The sequence below is a fragment of the Giraffa tippelskirchi genome, chromosome 1 (assembly GCF_054371585.1).
Source record: "Giraffa tippelskirchi isolate mGirTip1 chromosome 1, T2T-mGirTip1v1.2.pri, whole genome shotgun sequence".
NCBI classification, from domain to species: domain Eukaryota; kingdom Metazoa; phylum Chordata; class Mammalia; order Artiodactyla; family Giraffidae; genus Giraffa; species Giraffa tippelskirchi.
The window spans coordinates 83,013,173-83,036,047 of NC_137275.1; the positions used below are offsets into that span (position 1 = coordinate 83,013,173).

At 37.0% G+C, this 22,875-nt stretch overlaps 1 protein-coding gene across 32 annotated transcripts in view; it reads left to right on the top strand.

Moving 5' to 3' along the window:
- The window catches only part of LOC145547098 (uncharacterized), a 745,699-nt gene that overhangs the window by 423,023 nt on the left and 299,801 nt on the right, over positions 1–22,875 (top strand). For 5 of the 32 annotated variants that reach the window (XR_014083532.1, XR_014083538.1, XR_014083588.1 and 2 more), the window contains one exon: positions 20,394–20,428. The exons of 25 other annotated variants lie outside the window; for them this stretch is intronic. Coding sequence is in view for 1 of the 7 variants with exons in the window: in XM_081595879.1 (XP_081452005.1) it covers positions 20,394–20,428 (35 nt within the window). In the remaining 6 variants the exon portion in view is untranslated. Of the gene's footprint in view, positions 1–20,393; positions 20,468–22,044; positions 22,626–22,875 lie in introns of those variants that run through there. 2 more of the 32 variants (XR_014083545.1, XR_014083576.1) reach the window with 2 other exon arrangements.

Below are 22,875 nucleotides of genomic sequence, written 5' to 3' on the forward strand. Positions count from 1 at the left end.
AGAATTTTTGGTTTGAGCTCCTGATGTTAAATTCTTATTTCTCCTTTTTCTAATTACCTTATGTTGTACAACAGAAACCTCAAATCTTAGCATCTTAAAACATTTATTTTGCTTTTAAATCTGCAATTTGAGCAGGGCTTCCCAGGTGGCACTAGTGGTGAAGACCCTTCTGCAAGTGCAGGAGACACAGAGATGTGAGTTTGATCCCTGGATGGGCAAGGTCCACTGGAGGAGGACATGACAACCCACTCCAGTATTCTTGACTGGAGAATCCCATGGACAGATGGAGCGGGGCAGGCTACAGTCCATAGTGTTGCAAAGAGTTGGACACATCTGAAGCAACTTAGAACACCAGGGATAGTTTATCTCTGCTGTACTCAGCATCATTTGAAGTGGCTTCAAGGCTGGAAATTGTAATCATCTCAAGGCTTGGTCACTCACATGTCTAGAATCTGATGTCATTCATTTGATATCTTAACTGGAATACTGATCAGAACACTTATTCATGACTACTGCACATGGCCTGAAATTCTTCATACACAGTGGCCGGATGCTAAGGGTGAGCATTTAAGAGAAAGCTGGGGTAGGGGTTGAGCCAGGTAGAAGCTACATTACCTTGTATGGCTTGTCCTTGAAAAGTAATGTATCATCACTTCTACTTTGTTCTACTTATTTGGCAAAAAAAGGAGGGGAATCATATCAATTTGACAAATAATTACTTGAACTCAACTACCTTGTGTACTTATCTTATTTTAACATAAATGTCTTAGATAACCAAAAGATTTCATTGCCATCTTTACTGAGTTCCCTTTTATTATAAAAGGTAAATCAATTTTTGAACTATAAGACTTGTTAAACCACCTATAACATTATCTAAAGTAATTACCTATTATGAAAAGCAGTACTTTCTTTATTAATAGGTGGAAGAAGTTGAAAAATTGCAATTGGAAACAAACAAAGGCTATTTTACAATTGCTTTTCATGGAGTTTTCTCCGGCTGTTAAAAACCCCAGACAAATAAAAAACTGGGTCAGATTTTGAGATATTCTACAAAAAACACGTTTAAAGTTCAGTGAGGGAAAAGTTCTTAGTTTCAAAGCCGCGTTTTTCTTAGTAAGTGGGGAAAATATAAACATAGAATTATATTGAGGCTTTAGTAGAACTCACCTGAAAAAGTAGGGGTTTTTTTGGTTTGTTTTTTCCTGCCTTTTGCCTTGCTTGCCTTCCTCCGAGTAATAACATCTATAGGTAATTGCACCCATATTTTCATTCATTTTAGGTCGTGATCCTAATGATAGTGACATTTTGTTGACATTTTTGTTTTCTCCATAGTATCCATTGCAGTGTCCTCATGCTTAAAGATAATCACAATTATTTACAAAAAAATATCATATTGGAAAACAACGTAAAAAATAGTAAGGTTACAAAAGATGTCAACAGCACAATTAAGCAAGCTTCTACTGAAGGACATATACAGTACATATCTATTTTCCCTAATTAATGATTTGATAAATTTACTATAAGCACATAGAAAATTTATGAAAACTAGTATTAGGTTATTAACTAATATGCTACACTATTATACTTTAATGCATGTTTTCCAATAAACTTTTTCTTAAGTTCTTTATAGTTTTTATTGCTATTGTAGGTGACTTGTTAATATAAGTTTCATTTTATAGCTGTTGTTAGTAGCTTCCCAGGTGATGCTAGTGATAAAGAATCAACCTGCCAACACAGGAGATGAAAGAGACACAGTTTTGATCCTTGGGCTAGGAAGATTCCCTAGAGTAGGAAATGGCAACACACTCCAGTATTCTTGCCTGGAAAACTCCATGGACAGAGGAGCCTGGCAGGCTACAGTCCATGGGGTAACGAAGAGTCGGACACAACTGAGCGACTGAGCACATAACTGTTGTTGGACTGCACTTTCAGATATTAACTTCTGAACACTCTTATCAATTATGAGAATATATTTTTAGCTTCTCTCTGGATTCTACATGCACTCAGACTGTGTGGATTTCTGGAAAAAGAAAGTAGGGGCATGAGGCTTATTGGAACCAGCTGTGACTTTCTTAGTGGAGAGTGACTACACTGTTCTGGAGTTCTTGTTGCAAACGCTTAGCATGCTGATGCAGCTTTGAAGCCATCTCCCTGGCCCTTTCCTGTAGTACTCATGGCACAGTGTTAGCTCCAGTCTCACACTCCAGTTTTCACCATTCTAAATACATTCAGTAGGATGACAGTAGCGTTATGAATAGCTCTTGAAAGCAAGGACTGTTGTTATGTGGAAAACCTCTTTTAGACAGGAAAAAGTCAACTCTTATCCACTTAGCTAATTGACATTAATGAATTGCTTTTTAATTCACTCACTGTTAAATTTAATAGCCACTTCACTGAAACATTTGTTTAACATTTTTCTCTTGCTGCTTATATTTACTGTCCTTAGTATCTAAGGATTTTATCCTGGGATTACACTGAATATTCCCAAATAAGCAAAAGCCTTCTTATGTGGAATTAGATTGTTTAATGACTATGGAATAAAGACTTTCTAGGAATGAAACATTAAGTACGGACAGACCTAGGTATAACAGGATGATACAAGACTATAAAGTCACCCATCATGAACACAATCTAGATGTAGAAGCTGGAGTGTATGGTATGTGGAAGAATAATAACAAGGAAATACACTCACGAAAACATTGCCTGAGAATAGATATTGATTTGAACTCCGAACAAACTAACACTTAAGTATCACAGTCATCAATTTTATTTTAAGTAATAAGCTGCATTTTCTGTGCATTCACAGAATGATTACCAAAATATTTTGTTAACATGTATAATATTATTTCAAAAATGTAATTTTTAAATTTAAAATGTGAAGCCCAAAGGAAGTGCCATGGCACACAATGTTGTTTTGGAAGTCATGAGAGGTCTGAATTCCAGACACAGGTCTAATGAGTTTTGGGGAAAATATAATTCTATCTAGTTAGATAGTAGTTAGATAGTTAAATGCTAGTTAGATAAATGCCCTCAAATAAATGATGAATCTGTACTTTAGTTCTCTCATCTATAAAATGACTCTCATAAACTTAATGTAATTCTCAATAATACTATCCAGATTGTGATTTGAGGCTATTTCTAGAAGAAATTATATATCCATTCATTTATCAGAACCATTTTGAATGCTAATAATATACCACTCCTCAGAACAAAAAGGACAAAGTCTCAGCTTCAGGAAGCTCATGTTCTATTCTGTTCTATTCTACCAAGGGTGAACAAGAAGCCAGCTGAGCAGAGGTCTGAATGAAACAGATCAGTGATTGAGGTGGTTAATATGGGAGAGAGTGATCCAAGCAAAACAACAGGCCAGGACAAGAGTTCCAAGACAGAAGCAAGAATGGCATGTGCAAGGGACAACAAGAAAAGCAATGTGTTAAGACATATAAATGAGGGAAAGAGGAAAGTGAGGTAATAGGTCCATAACTCACAGGATTTTACTCTGAATTGCATTGCAAGCCATGAGGGATTCTTAGAAGGAGAGTAACATGGTCTTATTTAGTGTTAGAAGGATCACTCAGGCTTTCGTATGACTTGGGACTGGGGACTGGGAGGATTCTAGGAAACTGTCCTATTGTTGTAGCTTAGGTGAGCCATGCCGTGTATGGCCCCCAAAGACAGACAGGTCATAAAGTGGAGAGTTCTGACAAAACATGATCCACTAGAGGAGGGAGTGGCAAACCACCCAAGTATACTTGCCATGAGAACCTCATGAGCTGTATAAAAAGACAAACAGATATGACACCGAAAGATGAGTCTCCCAGGTTGGAAGGTATCCAATATGCTACTGGAGAAGAGCAGAGGACAACTACTAATAGCCCCTGAAAGAATGAAGCAGCTGGGCCAAAGCTAAATCAATGCTGAGTTGTGAATGTGTCTGGTGACAAAAGTAAAATCTGATGCTGCAAAGAACTGTATTGCATAAGAACCTGGAATGCTATGTCCGTGAATCAAGGTAAATTGTACATGGTAAGCAGGAGATGGTAAGAATAAACATTGACATCTTAGGAATCAGTGAACTAAAATGGATGGGAATGAGCGAATTTAATTCAGATGGCCATTATGTCTACTACTGTGGGCAAGAATCCCTTAGAAGAAATGGAGTAGTCCTCATAATTGACAAATGAATCCAAAATGCAACAATTGGGTGCAACCTCAAAAACAACAGAATGATCTTGGTTTGTTTCCATGGCAAGCCATTCAACATTACAGTAATTCAAGTCTATGCCCCTATCACCAATGCCAAAGCTGAAGCTGATCTGTTCTATGAAGACCTAGAAGACCTTCTTGAACTAACACCAGAAAAAAAGATATCCTTTTCATCATTGGGGATTGAAATGCAAAAGTAGGAAGTCAAGAGATACCTGGAGTAACAGGCAAGTTTGGCCTTGGAGTACAAAGGAAGCAGGGCAAAGGCTAACTGAATTCTGCCAAGAGAATGCACTGGTCATAGCAAATGCCCTTTTTCAACAACACAAGAGATGACTTTACATATGGACACTACCAAATGGTCAATATCAAAGTCAAATTGATTATATTCTTTGTAGCTGAAAATGCAGAAGCTGTATACAGACCTAGAGCTGACTGTGGCATAGAAAATGGGGAAAACCACTAGACCAGCCAGGTATGACTAAAATCAAATCCCCTATGAATATATAGTGGAGGTGATGAATAGATTCAAGGGGTTAGACCTAGTAAACAATATGCCTGAAGAATTATGGACTGAGGTCTGTAATATTGCACAAGAGGCAACCAAAAAAACCATGCCAAAGAAAAAGAAAAGCAATAAGGCAAAGTGGTTATCTGAGGAGGCTTTACAAATAGCTGAAAAAAGAAGAGAAGCAAAAAGCAAGGGAGAAAGGGAAAGGTACACACAAATAAAAGCAGAATTCCAAAGAATAGCAAGGAGATACAAGAAAGCTTTCTTCAATGAACAATGCAAAGAAATAGAGGAAAACAACAGAAGGGAACAAACTAGAGATCGCTTCAGGAAAACCGGAAATATCAAGGGAACATTTTGCTCAGAGATGGGCACAGAATAAAGGACAGAAATTGTAGGGACCTAGTAGAAGCTGAAGAGATCAAGAGATGGAAAGACTACATGGAAGAACTGTACAAAAAAAGATCTTAATGAACCAGATGACCACAATGATGTGGTCAGTCACTGAGAGCCAGACATTCTGGAGTGTGAAGTCAGGAGGGCCTTCGAAAGCACTGCTGTCAGTAAAGCTAATGGATGTAATGGAATTCCAATAAACCTATTCAAAACCCTAAAAGCTGATGCTATCAAAGTGTTGCACTCTATATGTCAGCAAATCTGGAAGACCCAGCAGTAGCCACAGGACCGGAAAAGGTCAATCTTCATCCCAGTTCTCAAGAAGGGTAGTACTAAAGAATGTTCAAACCATTGGACTGTTGCACTCATATCCCATACTAGTAAGGTCATGCTTAAAATCTTGCATGCTAGGCTTCAGCATTATGCAAACCAAGAATTTACAGATGAACAAGTTGGGTTTAGAAAAGGCAGAGGAACCAAATATCAAATTGCCAACATTTGCTGGATCATAGAGCAAATGATTCCAGGAAAACATTCCAGGAAAGCAAGGGAATTCCGGAAAAACATCTACCTCTGTTTCATCAACTATGCTAAAGCCTTTGACTGTGTGGATCTTAACAAACTGTGGAAAGCTCTTAAAGACATGGGAGTACTAGACCATCTTACCTGTCTCCTGAGAAACCTGTATGTAGGTCAAGAAGCAACAGTGAGAACCCTGTATAGAAAAATTGATTGGTTCAGGATTGAGAAAGTACAACAGGGCTGTCTGTTGTCACCCTGTTTGTTTAACTTATACACTGAGCATATCATGAGAAATGACAGGCAGGATGAGTTACAAGCTGGAATCAAGATAGGCAGGAGAAACACCAACAACCTCAAATATGTGGATGATACCATTTTAATGGCAGAAAATTGCACTCATCTCACATGCTAGCAGAGTAATGCTCAAAATTCTCCAAGCCAGGCTTCAACAGTACATGAACTGAGAACTTCCACATGTTCAAGCTGGATTTAGAAAAAGCAGAAGAACCAGAGATCAAATTGCCAATATCTGTTGGATCATCAAAGAAGCAAGAGATTTCCAGAAAAACATTTACTTCTGCTTTATTGACTACACCAAACCCTTTGACTGTGTGGATCACAACAAACTGTGGAAAATTCTTTAAGAGATGAGAATACCAGACCAACTTACTTGCCTCCTGAGAAATATATATGCAGGTCAAGAAGCAACAGAATGAGACATGGAACAACGGACTGGTTCCAAATTGGAAAAAGAGTACAACAAGGCTGTATATTGTCACCCTACTTATTTAACTTATTGTAGAGTACATCATGTGAAATGCTGGGCTGGATGACTCAAAAGCTGGAATCAAGATTACCCAGAGAAATATCAATAATCTCAGATATGCAGATGATACCACCCTCATGGCAGAAAGTGAAGAGGAACTAAAGAGCCTCTTGCAACTAAAAGAGGAGACTGAAAAAGCTGGCTTAAAACTCAACATTCAAAAAACTAAGATCATGGCATCCAGTCCCATCACTTCATGGCAAATAGATGAGGAAAGAGTGAGAAAGTTTATTTTCTTGAGCTTCAAAATCACTACAGATTGTGACTGCAACCACGAAATTAAAAGATGCTTGTTCCTTAAAAGAAAAGCTGTGACCAACCTAGACAGCATGTTAAAAAGCAGAGGCATTACTTTGTTGACAAATGTCTGTCTAGTCAAAGCTATGGTTTTTCCAGTAGTCAAGTATGGATGTGAGAGTTGGACCATAAAGAAAGCTGAGTGCTGAAGAATTAATGCTTTTGAACTGTGGTGTTGGAGAAGACTCTTGAAAGTCCCTTGGTATAATAGAGAGATTCTATTCTATAGAATAGAATAGAGATCAAGGAGATCAAACCAGTCAATCTTGAAGAAATTAGTCCTGAATATTTATTGGAAGGATAGATGCTGAGGCTGAAGCTCCAATATACTGGCCACTGATGTGAAGAACTGACTCACTGGAAAAGACACTGATGCTGGGAAAGATTGAAGGCAGGAGGAAAAGGGGATGTCAGAGGATTAGAAGGTTGGATGGCATCACCAACTCAATGGACATGAGTTTGAGCAAGCTCTGGGAGTTGGTGATACACAGGGAAGCCTGGTGTGCTGCAGTCCACAGGGTCGCAAAGAGTCAGACATGACTTAGCGACTGAACTGAACTGAATGCCAGAAAGCGAAGAGGAACTAAAGAATGTCTTGAAGAGGGTGAAGGAGGAGAGTGAAAAAGGCAGTTTAAAACTATATGTTAAAAAAACAGATCATGGCATCTGGCCCCATTACTTCATGGCAAATAGAGGGGGGAAAGGTGGAAGCAGTGACTGATTTCCTCTTCTTGGGCTCTAAAATCTTGGGCAGATGGTGACCACAGCCATGGAATCAGAAGACAGTTGCTTCTTGGCAGAAAAGCTATAACAAACCTAGACAGTGTGTTGAAAAGCAGAGACATCACTCTGCTGACAAATGTCCATATAATCAAGGCTATGGTCTTCCCAATGGTTACATATGGTTGTGAGAGCTGGACCATAAAAAAGGCAGAGCTCCAGAGAGTTGATGCTTTCAAACTACGGTGCTGGAGGAGACTCCTGAGAGTCCCTTGGACAGTGAGGAGATCAAATCAGTCAATCTTAAAGGAAGGACTGACACTGAAGCTGAAGCTCCAGTATTTTGGCCACGTGATGTGAGCAGCCGACCCTTTGGAGAAGTCCCTGATGCTGGGAAAGATTGAGGGCAGAATGAGAAGAGGGCATCAGAGGATGAAATGGCTGGATGGTTTCACTGATGAAGGGACATGAACTTGGGGAAACTCTGGGAGATGATGAGGTCAGGGAGACCTGGTGTGCTGCCATCCATGTAGTCATAAAGAATGGGACATGACTATGCAACTGAACAACAAGTACATATGAGGCTCATACTGAATTTTGATTAGGATGATGGAGGTGAAGGTAATGAGTAGCGATCAGCTTTGGGCTCCATTTCAAAGGAAAAGCCAACAAGATTTGCTGATAGGTTGGATGTGGGATATAAGAGAGTCTAAGATGGTTCCAAGGTTACTATTAAATTTTGTAACTTAAAATTGTACAAAAAAGTTAAAATTAAAGAACGTATAGTATTGAAATGTTTTAGTTGTTTCCCTTCATGGTTTGGAAAAGTGGTTCTCAAACTTGGGTTTGGAGAATTGTTTGGAAAGCTACCAGAGTATAGAGGCTAACAAATTGATGCAAGATAGGATCTGAGCCACTGTACTTTTACCAATTCCCCAGGTGACTGTAATGCATGCTGAAGTTTAGGAACCATGGGTTTAGATAAAATCTTTTAGGGATATTGACTAATAACTTAAGTCCTTTTTCATCATAAGCCAAAAGAAAACTTAGAGACTTATTTTCCTTCTACGACCAGGGACTGTTCTTTATAAGTTATTTAGGATTTACTGGGCAGAAAATAAATCTTATTAAATTAATCATACATATTTTTTCTTCATGACATTTTCTTTTTTGCTTAGATTTAATCCCCAGACTGAATAAATTCTTGTTTCCCTATTGTATTTGAAAGCTGCATTTATTCTTGGTGACAGTTGCCTGTAACTGGGCAGGTGAGTGTGTAATTCTCTTACTGGTTTCACACACATAGGAAGGAATATTTGCTGGCACAATGGAACACTGTGCTAACATTTTCTGCTTTGCTACACTCACCCTTCTGCTCTTTGGGGCTTTAAGTTTCCCATTGTGCCCTCATTTTTCCAGCAGAGGAAATTGTACCACCCACAGGGATCATGCTGGGTTTTCAAATCCTGGAGGTAATGCAACAATGGTCATTCCTGGAAATGGGGAAACCCAGAGAGAGGAAAACAGTTCTAGTATCTGGGTCATCCCAGCTGCTGCTGGCTTAAGGAACAAGCGTGAGAAGCTCCAGACACTTGGGAAACTGTTTGTACCCAGTTTGTTTCCACACAGCAAGCTGCCTCTGTGTGGCTGAGAGGGCACCTGATGAGATGCAGTGGAGTGATGTGGGCTTCGGGAGAGAGGAGGGAACTTGGGGATTAAATATTGGACAAAAATGCAAATGAAGTAAAGGTAATGGCCAGCATTACCCAGCTCCATTGCTTTCAATAACACAAATGCTTTCAAGAAGATGAATTTCTAGGATAAGAGAAAGACAGCACAGATACAATCTAATTGACAGAACTGTTATGGACAACTGATTCTATTATTTTCAATAGGCTGAATCAGAGAATAAGTTGAAGCATAGTCATACCTTGTAATAATATTTAAAAGGGAAGAGTGTAAAAGAGGCAAAGCTGAATATAACTTTTTAATATTCCTTCACATAAATACCTAAAGATGTAAAGTTTCAAAATGGCCTAAAGTATAAATCTGGAAAGGGAATATATGTCATGTTAAATAATCTAATTAACATAGTTGAGATGTAAAGAAACTAGAGAGCAAAACTCTCTCAATCTGATCTTTCATTCATCATCTTTCAAGCAAAACCTTTTTTCTGAAAATTCATGTATCACCCACATCTGTGGAGTTATATGAAGAGAGCAGATATTTCTATAAAGCTGTTTTAATGGATTTCCATCATCTATTGAATCATATACTATTTTACTAGATTTTATTATATTGATAGGAATTCATAACATTTCATTTAAATCCATTGGCTCAAACCTATACAACATTTTCCTTCATTTTAAAACCAATTTCCTAAGGTAAAATTATTTTCTCAGTTTTAAATCAGAAAGAAATATATATTGAGATGTTTTACAAAGGTATTCATAAATCTATAAATATTTAATTTTTCTGTGTTTATTAGTTTAGAAGCAACCAACTAATGAAAAATTCAGGATTAATATTTTGATTTGCATATCCAGTCATGGTCCAGATAGCTATGAGAATAATCATTAAACAGTATCTGCATTTTAGTTTCCTTACCTGTCAAGTGAGAAGACTCAGAGTCTTGCTCTACATAGTTTGTAGAAACTTGATGAAGTTCTTTGAAATTCTCTGGAGAAATGTGCCTCATAAATGCAGAATTACTACTTTAACAAAAATAGACATCACAGAGATCTAGACACAGACTGTATGTACTTGGAAATCCCTGAAAAATAGAACTGGTCTCATCTGTTCCCAGGGATATTGGTGAATCAGTAATCTAGTGGGATGGACTTCTGTGGAGAAAGCACTTTTTAAATTACTTTTATAAGATAAAGTAAAATTTACCTAGTTTCCTAAATTCCATGTTCAACTAAGCATAATTTTACAACAGAAAAATATGCTTAAGCTACAAGCTCAATAAATAATTTCTGCATTTGCCAAATGTTTCATTGTTATCATTATCATTCAAAACACTTTTTTTAGGGTGGGATTCATAAACTTTGGAGTCATGGATTCCTTTGATAATCAGGTGAAAACCAGGAATTCTCACTGTCCCACTCCTGTGTGTATACACAAAATTGTACTTAGAATTTCAAGAGGTCTTGGAGCCATCTGAAATCCAGGTGAAGAATTCATTCCTAGGACCTTCCTAGTGGCTCAGTGGTAAAATATCCACCTGCCAATGCAAGAGACACGAACAAGTTCGTTCCCTGATCCAGGAAGGTCCCACATGCCTTGGAGCAACTAAGCCTGTGAACCACAGCTATTGAGCCTGTGCTCTATAACTCAGGAGCCAAAACTACTGAGCCCACGTGCCACAACTATTGAAGCGCAAGTGCTCTAGAGCCCATGCTCTGAAAGAAAAGCCACTGCTTTGAGAAGCCCATGCACAACTAGAGAGTAGCCCTTGCACATAGCCATGAGAGAAAAGCCTGCACAGCAGCAAAGACACAGCACAGCCCACCCCTCTAAAAAAGAATTCACCTCTAAAGGGGCTAAGATTAATCCATTCAGCAATCTCTTACTGAGTACCTACTTTGTTCTCAAATATGCCCTAGATACTAAAGATGCACAGGGAACTAGGCTCTGCCCCAATTCTAGTAGGTGATATACATATATTGAGTAAAATGTAAATCTCATCTAGTCAAAGATATGACCTCATTTGGCTTCACAGACACAAAAAAGGTGATAATTAGGATGATTACAACTTTTGAATATATTAAGAGAATTGAAAATATTCAGCTAAAAGAAATAGTGAGCTTTTTCTTTTGTCTTCCTTTTTTCTCTTTGTGCTTTTTAATACCATAAAACGTAAGTAAACATGAAATCTACATTTTGCTTTCAAAAAGTACATTATTGCTTATCTTTGCATTAATAATCATTTTTGAGTGCCTACAATATGAAGAGCACTACACTAGATATTGTAAGAATACACATCTAAATATTTCAAAGTCATCTTTTATTTCCATCCATTTCTATGCTTTCATAATCATGTGTTCTCTCTCACTGAGCACTTACCTTTGAAAAATGGTATTTTAACACATGGTTGTCTCTTCAGCAAAAGTCATCTTATTGAAATAATAAAGCAGACTATACCCTGCTGAGCATGATATTGTGTGAGGAAAAAGAGAAAAGGAATAAGGATTTGCTTAACACTGGTAAATGTAAGGAAAAATAAACAAAATGTTAAGAGATAAAAAGGATAAATACCCAATATTATATACCCCTGTATATGTTCTATGCAGCAAAATCCTAAACAAAGAACGTGACAATGATATTCAGATAACGAAGCATAACAGTAAGCTCTCTCTATGTATTTTATTGTTTCTCATTTGGGAACCAATTCATTCAGTAACTAGAAGGTAGGTGAGAGGACTGAGAAGGCAATAAAAACAGAAGGAAAATAATAGAGAAGGAGGCCGTTAGCGATCCTCTGGGAGTTGTTCATGAAGTGGGTGTGCTTCTAGTACAGAGAAAGAGAAACCCAACAAAACCCTTCTATTTCTGCAATTCTTTTTCACCTGAGAAGTAAAGCAAGAAGCACTAATAATAATAATAATAAAAGGAGAGGACAGCAGAATAACAAATAACCACACACAGTCACTTCAGACCTATTCTGAAACAACAGAATACACTTTAAAAAGCAGTAAAAACAATAAAAATTCAGTCATTGTGAAAAAGGAAAGCCTTAGCTGCAATAAAGCCAGTCAATAAAGAAGCTCTCTCATTTAAACATCAAATGCACATTGTTTTGCAACACCTGTTATTCAGACATAATAGCTTTCTTAACCTGTCAAAGTGTTTAAGCTGAGGAAAAGAAATGAGCCTCCAGCTGTGCAGTTCTGTGGAGAAAGCCTGTGCAAAGTGATATTAGTTTAATGAAATGTGTACAGATTGTAATTGTGGTAATAAGAGGGCAATTCCCTGAGGTGTCATAGGAAGGCGGTGAGCTCAGCCAGGCAGAAAACAGAAGCTTGCAGGCTGAGGGAGAAAACCCAGCCTACTCTGGAGAGAGGGCAGGAAGTGAGCAGGAAAGATCAGGGGAAGAGGAACCCTCTGAATGTGTTGTCCTAAGACTCACTCCGAGAAAGAAACCAGGGCTAGAAGGAGTTAAAACCCTCTTCTTACAGCACTGCTGACCCAGAGCTAATCTGAATCAATGTAAACTGTGCTGCAGGTGCTGGGGAACTCAGGGGAGACAGTTCTCATTCTGCGACAAGATGACAGTGACCCTTCTGAAACTCATATTCAGTGTGAGAGACAGTGAATAATCAAACATAAGTGAGGCGAAAAGGGAGTGATGCAAGGGAAGAATATTGCAAATCAAGCAAGCATGGCCTTCTTTTGTGTTTATCTAGACATCATCCCAGGATTTACTCTGGGAAGGACATATTTCAGGGAGTCTTCTTGAGAGAAGGAGCCACTGATATCAGTTACTTGACAATCAATTTGTCATTGGTTTAAATTTCCCAAATAATTTAAATGCCTGAAGGTGAGGCATGTGTAGCCAATTCTTTTTCTAACTAGCTGTATGCCTTTGGGCAAGTCATAGAACCTCTCTGGTCCTCCATTTTATTACCTGTAAATCTGAGGAAGCAATTACTTTGTGTGATACCTGTCAGTGGTTTGCTACTACCTAATAATATCAAGGTCCATTTCAATCTTGACCCTCCTCCCCTCCTCAGGATTCATGTTCTGTTATTTGACTGCAGAATTTTATAGAATTATACCAAAATACTATTGCTTCCTCATATACATAGTGGATTTAATTTCTCTATAACTTCACATACGGTTTTCCCTTTCTCAAAAATTTTACTCAATTGGTTCAATTCTATTTGTTTTAAAGTATGAGGTTGAGGCTGTTCTTTTTATATACTCTTCTCTAGGCTGGAATATTTCCTTCACTTTCCCCTCTTTTCTGGGGCTATTCTTTCTCTGACTTCAATTATCAGTTCAGATGTCACTTTGAGAAAGCCTTCCTTGAGTTCCCAAGTTTGGGTGGTTTTCATTTCATATATTCCAATAGCTTCTTCTACTGCCTGTATCATGTCAATCTATATTGTAATAGCATAGTTACTAACGTCAATCAGATTCCTATTCCTTAAGGACAAGGTTTATAGACCTATGCTAATTTTTTACAGTAATGTCATGAGAGACTGGTAAAATTCCTAATATCCGACTGACTCACAGTGAGTGTGCCTTGGATAAATGAATGAACAGAGCATTAGGAGAACCTTAGCATGTACATCCAGGCAGAGCAAAGGACCCAGTACATGTGCTGGCCCAATACATCCTTTACAAGTTAAATACTTCCTGTCTTTGTCCACCTCACTCACCAAATTCTTAACTTCCTTCAAAGCAGTAAGGTCATTTAGTACCCTGCACAACACCTTGATTATAACGATGTTTGATGAATACTCATTGAAATATCTGTTTACTGCTGAAAATTCTATATAGATTATATGATGAAAAGTCATTTCCAAAAAGATTTTTCACTCACAAGGGATTTTTGGGAAATTATATATCTAATTATCCAATATTTGTCTTGAGTTTTAGAGAGCATATGTATAAAACTTAGAGGAGGAAAAACAAATGTGAACAAAAAAACAAATATAGCACCAAAGCTGAACAAAGATTACCCAGCTTAATTTCTCTTTCCATGGAGGGCATATGGGATATTATAATTCTTATCCTCAAAAATGTACAGACTGAACATTCCTCAAGCATTTCTGATAACCACTTATGGATATAAAAATAATTAACTGTTATAAAACTTCCTGGAATAAATTTATCTCTTTACTACATGACATATGCCCAGGGGTCATTTTTTAAAAGTAAATCAATCCTTTAATAAAATTGATCTGATAGAGCTTGAGCTCTAGAAATCATCTGTTAAATTATCTTTTCTTTGTCATATCTTGGACACAGTAGAAGGTGGCTTTTAGACTTTGAAATTTAAAAATTAGGTTTATATCCTCTCTAACTTCCTGTTCATTGGACTGGCTAAAACTCGGTTTCCTCTTATGAAAAATAAGAATAATAATACGTACTCTCATTCCTATTGGGTCCACTCACAAAAGTTTTATGTATCCTCAGTTTCTTAGGAATGGGCATTTTGAAAGTCTGAGCTAAGAGAACAGAGATTCCCAGATAGCATAGAGCAAATTGAATCTGGTTTCTTGCATTATTTGAAATTTGATAATAGAACAGATTTTAAAACTTCTTTAAGAGTTCAAAATTGTTAATACTTGGGGACTGAGTGTATCTTCTTTTCTTCTTCTGTATAATTACTAGGCATTATAGTAATTATATCTGAAGTCATACAGATATTTAATTAACTACTTAGAAACAGTGGGATGCCAAGTAGCATTCACTGTTACTATTAACTAATATTTACAAATAGCACTATAGTTTGTACAGTATTCATAAACAGTTGCTCACTTACTATAGACAAAATATTTATTGCATTATTACCTAGGAATTGTGGCCTAGGATATGATTAACCTTCAACAAATGATAAATTTTCTATAATTTAATTATCTTCAGCACCTATTACAAAGAAGAATATTTTAACTCATGGTTCACAAATAGGAAAACTGGCTCAAAAGTCAAGTGACTTGCCTAACTTTATAGCACTAAGAATTTGCAGTTTAGAATCTGAATCTAGATGATACAGTACCAAATTGTGTATCCTTATCATTACTTCCCTGATAGCTCAGTTGGTAAAGAATCCACCTGCAATGCAGGAGACCCCTGTTAAATTCCTGGGTCAGGAGGATCTGCTGGAGAAGAGATAAGCTACCCACTCCAGTATTCTGACCTGGAGAATTCCATGGACTATATAGTCCATGGGGTCACAAAGAGTTGGACATGACTGAGCGACTTTCACTTCACATCATTCCTCTATATAATCACCTAATCCATAACCCATGAAAGATGACTAAACAATCATGGAAAGAGAACAATATTAGAAGTCCAAAGATTTCACATCCTGCTGGTAACTCTATGCATCATGTACCATTTACTTTTACTCATAATCTATTTCCTTTCCAAGACTATGCATTGTTTTAATTCCTATAACAACTATGTTTTCCTGTGTTATTTACATCAAAGGTATCTTGCTGTTAATTAAACTTCAATTTGAAGACGATATGCACTATATGTGATGTGCTGCAAAGCTAGGATCTTCACTATCATTTTCTTGTTTCATCCTCACTCCAACCTTAGGAAGTAAATAATATTATCCCCCATTTACTAGGGGCTTTCCAGGTAGTGCTAGTGGTAAAGAAACCTGCCTGATAATGCAGCAGACACAGAGACACGGGTTCAATCCCTAGGTCCAGAAGATCCTCTAGAGGAGGACATGGCAACTCATTCCAGTATTCTTGCCTGGAGAATCTCATAGACGGAGGAGCCCAGTGAGCTACAGTCTATAGGGTCACAAAGTGTTGGACAGGACTGAAGCAACTTAGCATGCACATTTACTAAAGAGGGAAATTCAGGTTTAGGGTTGCTAACTGACTTATCTGGTACACACGCTTAGTAGTAAAGTTATGATTCTGAGCCAAATCTATATGAGTTGTCACCACTACACATTGCCTTGAGGAAATGATGAAGAAACATGTTAAAGAGCTTTTTGAAAAAAAAATTTAAAAAATTCTTAGGTCTTTAATACACTGATATACAATGAGCATCTCCAGATGATGGTATATTATACACTACTACTTATATTTCTTTAACAATGAGACTTTTTTCAGAACATCTTGTGGAAATATTATTCTTAAGTTTTTATATTTTAGGAAATGGATGATTTCTAAGAAAACTTCCAACTCTAATAACTGTAGTTTTATTCCTAACATTTTACTACCTGGATCTCTCTTTTATTTCTATCTAAATCTTCTTTTTAACTGAGACCGGTCTCAGTTTCCTCTATGAAAAATGATATCATATAAACACAGAGATATTTATTGGTGTCATTGGGCATCAATTGCAAAAGAACATAAAACAAGCATTTGTTTCTGAACGGTAATAAGGACTGTGTGAGTTTAAGTGATATCATAGATTGTATCATCAATTAGAAAACCCACATAGGTTTTCTAACTTAAATGTATTTTTTAAATAATGGTGAGATAAATCAAAGAATTTAGCAAGTGAGATGAAGCCTAAGCTAAGTGGGAGAATTCTAATACCTATCCTTGAACTAAATGAAATCTCTGAACCCAACTTTGCAATCTTTGTTCACTCTCACGTGCTCTTAACTTTTTCTGAGATAAAATTTTGAGCCAAATAAAATTGATTTTGCCCAACAAGCTGAGCTTTTCATTTACTTTTAAAAATGGGTTGGAGGTTTTCTGAGACTTTCCCCAGCTGAGACCTCATATTGTGAGTGACACCATCTCCTTTCATCATCTGCACTCATCTCTGAACCATGAGGTCATGTGGAGCATTATGACAGATAGAACCTGACACACCCTGTTGTGGAGCCAGATGCACCAGCTGGGAAGCCTATGGAGCAACAAGCTTCATCTATGGGCAACTTGGAGGTTAAAAACTTGTCTTTTTTTGCTATTTTTTGAGAACCAATTTACCTGAATTACAGAGAATCTTTTCCAAATCTAAGCCAAGCAAATGATTGAGTACCAGATCCAAGTTCACTTTTGAATGCAACAAGATCCTGAGATGGTCCTGCATATATATCCTCTTCTGATTCCATTTAAAATAAAAAGTAAAAGTTACTTTTCTCTCTTCATATTGAAAGATAAAAGAAACTATTAGACTGGCATATCCTTAATAAAGCTCAAACAGTATTTCGGTCATCAGGTTTCAGTAAGTTTCTTTAAGCAGTACAAATATTGCTTTTGCACTGATTTCTATTCAAGTATTACAAGGGAAATGGTGGGTTTACTCAGTGGCCTATGGAGGAACTTGTATTTTGTGTAGAGAGGTGGGGGAAGAATGTTTTCACATGGCTTTTAGCATTTCCTTCTTTTAGGAAGTAACTGATATTGCCATGAAAAAATCTCTGCCTAGGGATTAAGTTAAATGACCTTACTCTGACTGTCTTATCAGTTTTTAAAAAATTGTATTTTAGTATAGTTGATCTACAACGTTGTGTTAGTTTCAAGTGTACAGAAAAGTGATTCACCCATATATATACATACATTCATTCTTTTTTTGATTCTTTACCCATGTAGGCCACTGAAGAATACTGAGTAGAGTTCCCTGTGCTATAGAGTAGGTCCCTGTTGGTCATCTATTCTGTGAATAATAATGTGTGTATGTCAATCCCAAGCTCCAAATCCACCACTCCTCCCATTTTCCCCTTTAGTAAACATGTTTGGTTTTGAAATGTTTCTGTTTTGTAAATAAATTAATTCATATCATTTTTAAAAATTAGATTCCACATACAAGTGATATCATGTGATATTTGTCTTTCTCTCTCTGATTTACTTCATTTAGTATGATAATCTCTAGGTCTATCCATGTTGTGACAAATGGCATTATTTTGTTCTTCTTTATGGCTGAGTAGTATTCTATTTTATATATGCACTATATCTTCTTTATCCATTCCTCTGTTAATGGACATTTAGGTTGCTTCCATGTCTTGGCTATTGTAAATAGTGCTGCAATTAATATTAGAGTGCATGTATATTTTCAAAATATGGTTTTCTCTGAATGTACGGCTGGGAGTAGGATTGCTGAATCATATGGTAGTTCTGTTTTTAGTTTTTAGGGAACTTTCATACTGGTCTTCATAGTGGTTGTACCAGTTTACATTTTGACCAACAGTTCAGTAGGGTTCTCTTCTCTCCACACCTTCTTCAAAATTTATTGTTTGAAGACGTTTTGATGATGGCTACTGTGACCTTTTTTTTTGGTGTTTTGCCACCTGATGTGAAGAGCTGATTCATTAGAAAAGACACTGATGCTGGGAAAGACTGAAGCAGGAGGAAAAGGGGGTGACAAAGGATGAGATGGTTGGATGGCATTACCGACTCGATGGACATGAGTTTGAGCAAGCTCCAGGAGTTGGTGATGCACAGGGAAGCCTGGTGTGCTGAAGTCCACGGGGTTGCAAATAGTCAGACACAACTGAGTGACTGAACTGAACAGAACTGATTGTGACCTGTGTGAGGTGATACTTCATTGTGGCTTTGATTTGCATTTCTCTGTTGAACATCTTTTCATGTGTTTGTTTATTTGTTGGTGATCTATATGTCTTTCTGGAGAAATATCTGTTTAGATCTTCTACCTATTTTTTGATTGGGTCATTTATTTTTCTGACACAGAACTGCATGAGCTATTTGTGTAATTTGGAGATTAATTCCTTATTGGTCACTTTGTTTGAAGATACTTTCTCCCATTCTGTGGGTTGTCTTTTCATTTTGCTTATGGTTTCCTTTACTGTGCAAAAGCTTTTAAGTTTAATTAGGTCCCATTTTTTTTTAATTTTTATTTTTATTTTCATTATTCTAGGAGATGGATCCAAAAAGATATTGTTGTGCCTAATGTCAATGCATGTTCTGCCTATGTTTTCCTCTAAGAGTGTTTTCGTGTCTGACCTTACATTTAGGTTTTTGATCCATTTTGATTTTATTTTTGTGTATGGTGTTAGAGAATGTTCTTTTTGTTTGTTTGTTTGTTTGTTTTTTGTTTGTTTGTTTGTTTTTTTATAAATTTATTTATTTTAGTTGGGGGCTAATTACTTTAGAATATTGTAATAGTTTTTGCCATACATTGACATGAATCAGCCATGGGTTTACAATTTCATTCTTTTACATTGCAGCTGTCCAGTTTTCCCAGCATGACTTATTGAAGAGACTATCTTTTCTTCATTGTATATTTTTGTCTCTTTTGTCATAGATTGGTTGACTATAGGTGAATGGATTTATTTCTGGGGTTTCTATCCTATTCCATTGATTTATATTTCTGTTTTTGCACCAGTAAGATAGTGTTTTGGTTACTGTAGCTTTGTAGTATAGTCTGAGGTCAGGGAGCCTGATTTTTCTCCAGCTCCATTTTTATTTCTCAGTACTGCTTTGGCTATTTGGGATCTTTTGTGTTTCCATACAAATTTATTAATTTTTTGTTCTAGTTCTGTGAAAAATGCCATGGGTAATTTAGTCCTACTACATTATCTTGACATTATTAAAATACATCTCCATTCTAAATAGGAAGACTTACTTCCTTGGACCAGGGGAAATGAATTTGAACTTTGGCTGTTCCCTTACCTCCTCTGTTCCAGAGCCCTAAATTCAAAACAAAAGTAAGATTCCCTGTGTGAAATGCCTCTGAAAGCTTTATAATAGTGCATATTGTCCCAATATAAGCAGCTGAACTTTTTCTCCGCTTGTTTATTCCAATTTTTAATTATCTTCTTCCATTCAACATCTGAGCCCAAAGTAGGTATCTTTTCTCTTATCTCACCAACCTACTACCAATCAATAAAGCAAAATGGATCAACTTTAGGTTAATATGAGTGAGTGTTAGCCAATATTCAGTTATACTTCCATAGATATTTAAGCCATTTCTCTAATCATGGAAACAAAAAAGTCCTGGAACCCCCATTAAAAGAAATATAAAACTTCATTGAATGAGACAAAAATGGAAAATTTTACGACCTAAGGAAGCAAACTTCCCTAGAACACTTCTGAAAAAGGACATTCTAACTGGGATGGTATTAAAAAAGAATTCAGTTCTTGCTCTATATATTAATTCAACATAACCTCTGCCTATAAAATGTTTCCCATTTAAGAGTAAAAGGCTTGGTTTATAGAGGTTTGTAGAATGAGCTCTATTCATAACAACATTTTTGCTGTCAGTAAATGTCACCAAGCTGAGAATTGTCTATCTCTATTCTTTCAGCCTTCAGCTGCAGCAAAAAGAAAAGCAAACCTAAGGTAAAATGTATGAGCTACCTGTATTGAAAAGCCTTGCTCATTCTGTCTTCTCTGTGTGCTCTCTGGGCATCCACAAGTTCTGCAGTGTTTTGTTCAAGCCACTCAAGGTTGAGCATCCATTCATACTACTTTGAAATTGATACAGTCATAGCTTTCCCAAAATGACCTGCCTATTAGGTCCAGGCCTTTCTATTCCCTATCTCAGGGGAAATAATCAGACCAGCTTCCTTTTTTCCTTTCTGTATTTTATTATGTGTTTCAAGGTTGAGAAAAATACAGGATCAATGATTTTCCTTTAAAATATGACACAGCTATTTCTTGCCCACAGAGTAGATACCATAGATTTTCCCTGGGCTCTGATTGTGATACTAGATGAAGTTAATTTTAATGCATCAATTTGAGACTGTTTGACTCCTCTACTCTTTGCAGGCACAATTCGCTTCCTTCTTTATATATATCCTGGCTGAAATTTTAAAACAGTGTGTTTATTTCCTTTTAAGCACAATACACAAAACTAAATTCAGTGGCACCTTTATCTATCCAGAAGGCAAGACTATTCAAAACCCAAGACAATTTCAAAAGCTAAAAATACATTTTAAAATACTATTTTAATAAAGTATTTTTTACAAATAAAGCATTATCAGGTTTTGCCTGGGATAGTCATCAAACATAGGAAATGATATTAGTTACTTGTTGTCATCACTGAAGCTTTTTGTACTTTGATTTTAATTTATTTTGGTGATATGGCTAATAGCAACATTCCTACATTTTTATATGATCAAATCAAAATGTATAAATCTTTTCTACTGTAACATAAATTTTCAGGGTGCTCAAGCTTTTGTTGGATAAAACTGAGCCACTTTTCCTAGTATCAGGAAGATATATCTTTGATCCAGTTGAATGTATAACCAAAGGAAAAGATATTTTCTAATGGTGACTTTTAATTTCCGTTTTTATTAATATATTTACTAGCATGACAGAATTTTTAATAAAATGCTGAAATAAATAGCTTTTTAGCTGTTTTAACTCAAACTGAAGCCAAAAGTGCTTCTAGGCACTGCTGACCTCATGAGAAAGCTAGTTATTTCAAATGAAATGAGGAAGCATGAAATACAGAGTTTAAGACCACAAATTTTGAAATTAGCTATATTTTGCCAGTCATTAGCTGTTATTTAACCCCCATGATTTCCCTGGATTGGGAAGATCCCCTGGTGGAGGGCATGGCAACCCACTCCAATATTCTTGCCTGAAGAATCCCATGGGCTGAGGAGACTGTGGGCTACAGTCCATGGGGTCGCAAAGAGTCAGACATGACTGAGCAACTAAGCATGCACACAACCCCTATGATCCTCAGTTTTCCTATTTCTATGGTAAGAATAATAATGGATAGATGAAGAGGATTCATGTGAGATAGCATAGATCCTAGCATATCAAAAATACTCAAGAAACTGTTGATACCATGTTATATATTTTTAACACTTGCTGAGAACATAGAAGAGTTCCTCCAAGTGCACTGGTATCAGATAATGGTTCTAGACTCTTAGCTTAAATCTTATCATTCAAAAACATAATAACCAATGTATCCAAACATTCCTTCAACCTCATACTCTCTACAGGCATGAGAGAGGGCCATCAGCATTTTAAGCTTCCCTTTTCCTCATATTCTGCACTCCGGACTGAGCTTTACCTCAGATGTGGTTACCAAATCATGAACAACTTGAGGCAGTTCTGCCCATTGACTGACTCCATGTTCTAGTTCTGACAAACTATGGGTTTATGCTGGGCAGGAAGAATGAGTTGCCAATGCAAAGTTGGGATTTCCATTGTATGAAAGACAGCAGAGACCATAACAATGCTAACCCCCAGAAGTAGAAGCCCCCAGCCCTCTGCCCACTGCATCTTCTCTGGCTTCAGAGTTGCCAAAGAAGACTCAATAATATGCTGGTTGGAAGAAGCCTTACTCAGAAAGGAGAAGAGATGGAGCAAGATCAATGTGTGAAGTCTGATTTCCAACACAAGGCAGGGGGCCTCACTACCCTTCTTGTGCTGCAGGCAAAGACCTCTTTACCTTGGGCAGGAAGTGCAGATTTATTGGTGGTCTTGTCTATACAACAAACATGTAAGTAATTCAAGGGAATTCACCATGTATGCAGAATGTGGGAAAGTTTCCTGCTAATAAAGAAAAATCTGGAGCCAATTGACACCTCAACACCTGTCTTCCATATAATGGAATGTTCCAGTCCCAGGACACTAACTGGGCAGTCCCAGAGAGAGGGTGGCAGGTTAAGCAATGGCTGCTTACCCAACAGTGTGTTTGTGTGTGTGTGTGTGTGTGTGTGTGTGTGTGTGTGTGTTTAATGGAGATGTAAAGACAAGTTCTGTGACTTAGAAGTGAAACTCTTCTTACTAAATTACCAGGCCTTTGAACTCATATGTCTCCTAAGTAG